Source organism: Myotis davidii, unplaced genomic scaffold (genome assembly GCF_000327345.1).
Source record: "Myotis davidii unplaced genomic scaffold, ASM32734v1 scaffold431, whole genome shotgun sequence".
NCBI classification, from domain to species: Eukaryota; Metazoa; Chordata; class Mammalia; order Chiroptera; family Vespertilionidae; genus Myotis; species Myotis davidii.
The window spans coordinates 98,966-100,874 of NW_006282878.1; the positions used below are offsets into that span (position 1 = coordinate 98,966).

The 1,909-nt window shown below is 56.4% G+C and overlaps 1 protein-coding gene across 3 annotated transcripts in view; it reads right to left on the reverse strand.

Annotated features, from left to right (window-relative positions):
* The window catches only part of ZNF805 (zinc finger protein 805), a 59,971-nt gene that overhangs the window by 54,305 nt on the left and 3,757 nt on the right, over nt 1–1,909 (reverse strand). For all 3 annotated transcript variants that reach the window (XM_015561769.1, XM_015561781.1, XM_006753300.2), the window contains exon 2: nt 1,782–1,877. In XM_015561769.1, the coding sequence (XP_015417255.1) occupies nt 1,782–1,877 (96 nt within the window). The remainder of the gene's footprint in view (nt 1–1,781; nt 1,878–1,909) is intronic.

Consider the following 1,909-nt stretch of genomic DNA (forward strand, 5'->3'; position numbering starts at 1 on the left):
CATCGCCCGGGGCCAGAGGATGAGCTGAAACTGAGGGTGGGACGGGTCTGATGGAGGGGCTGCAGTGACGGGAATGAACAGGCCCAGGGATGGCTGGGGTAGGAATGATGGCGAAGGGGTGAGTTATTAGTGATAGATTCAGGGGATGAATGTGACGGAATGAACAGGACTGGGCACGGCTAGGGTAGGAATGATGGCGGTGGAGGGTGAGTCATTCGGAGGCCGTATCTAGTTTCTAACCTGCCTCACTGGCAGCAGCACTCGCTGAAACTGGGAGGCGAGAGGAGTGGGCAACGCCATGGGTTCCTTGCCAGGAACGTTGACTCTGGTGCCTCTGAGGCTGCCAAGGGGAGATGTGGGACTGAAGGGGGGGCAGAGGCTTGGCACCGACGCGGAGGGGCTGCCACGAGCTGCAGACAGACTCAAAGTCTGGCTGAGCAGCCCAAGGGACCAACAGAAATGACTGCAGGGGCACCAAGCCCACACGTGATGCCCCAGTGCCCTCCACAGCTCCCAGGTGGGGCAGAGAAGGTCAATGTCATTGAGGTTTGCCGGAGTCCATTCATTGTCTTCACTAGCTGAGTTTAGACAGAGACCCCCCAAAAGCTAGTAGTCATTGAAAGTCCTAGTAAAGGTCAGGGCTTGAAAGTCCTAACAAAGGTCAGGGCTGTGAACCACTCAGTTAATTTAGGTAATAATAGTTGAAGCATCCCCACCTTAGTTCCCTTAATTCCTTAGATACTTATGTAGATCCTTGTTGATTATTGTTAATCAGATACTCTGCCTACTCCCGGAAATCTATTGATGAGCTAATCAGATACTTTGTCTATTCTTGGAAATTGTTTGCTGATCTGTCATTGAAACCTCCTTACCCTAAAGGGAGGGGCAGGAACAGGGAGAGCCCGTGTTGCTGACTGACCAGAGGATGGGCGGGTGAAGAAGGTGGACGGGGGCAGGCAGAGCACAGCTGGAGAGAAAGAAGGCCCTTTCCTCAGAGTTCAGCGGGAAATGTGAGACCCGTCACTCATGATAACAGGCCACGACCATGAGCCACTATGCTCAGATGCGGTGCTCTGCAGTTTTATGCATTAATGCAATATGTGATTACATCCCCAAACAGCCTGACAACAGAGACACCACTACCAGCATCTTCCAGGGACAGACTGACTGTCGCAGACTGCACTCACCAAAGCCGCTGCTCCTCACCGACAGCCTCACCCCGCTTCCCAGCCCCACACCCAGGTGCCCAAACGCCCAGTTCTCGTCGTGGGATGTGAGGGGAACTGGTGTTTGTGGGAGTGCGGTGACAGACATCCTCCCTCCTCTCACCATTCTCCTCTGCCAGCTCAAGGATGTCAGCACAACCCGACAGCCACACACTGACGACAGAACCCACACGGGTCCTTCAGAACCTGTGACCAGCTCCCTGCTGACCCCATGGGCCCTGCCGAGTGAGAAAAAGAGCCGCCATATGCTGAGCCCTGAGGTCCTGGAGTCTGTCTGACCCAGAAGCTGGGTTTCTTACACAAAGAGAGGAGATCCTGCAACTTCGCTACGGCACGGAGATGGTGATCGGCAAGCCAGACTCTGACCCCCAGACAGACCTCAGCGCGGACACCTCCGTCCTCCATGAGGTCAGAGGGCCCACAGGTCAAAGGGCTCCAAGGCTTCCAAACCAGCAGACAGGCCACAGCAAGCAGCTTCCCCAGGGACCCGCGGCCAGCGGTCTCCTCAAGGCCTCAGGGCGGCAGGGCCTCCGTTTGCCGGGCCTCGGCTCCTACCTGGACAGGTGCCTCGGGAGAGATCTGTCTTCACCATCCACAGCTCCCACCCCGGCTCCGGCTGGCAGATCAGCTCCGGTCTGGGAACAGGGCACCCTGTTCATGGAAAAGGAAAGAGGACGTGAGGA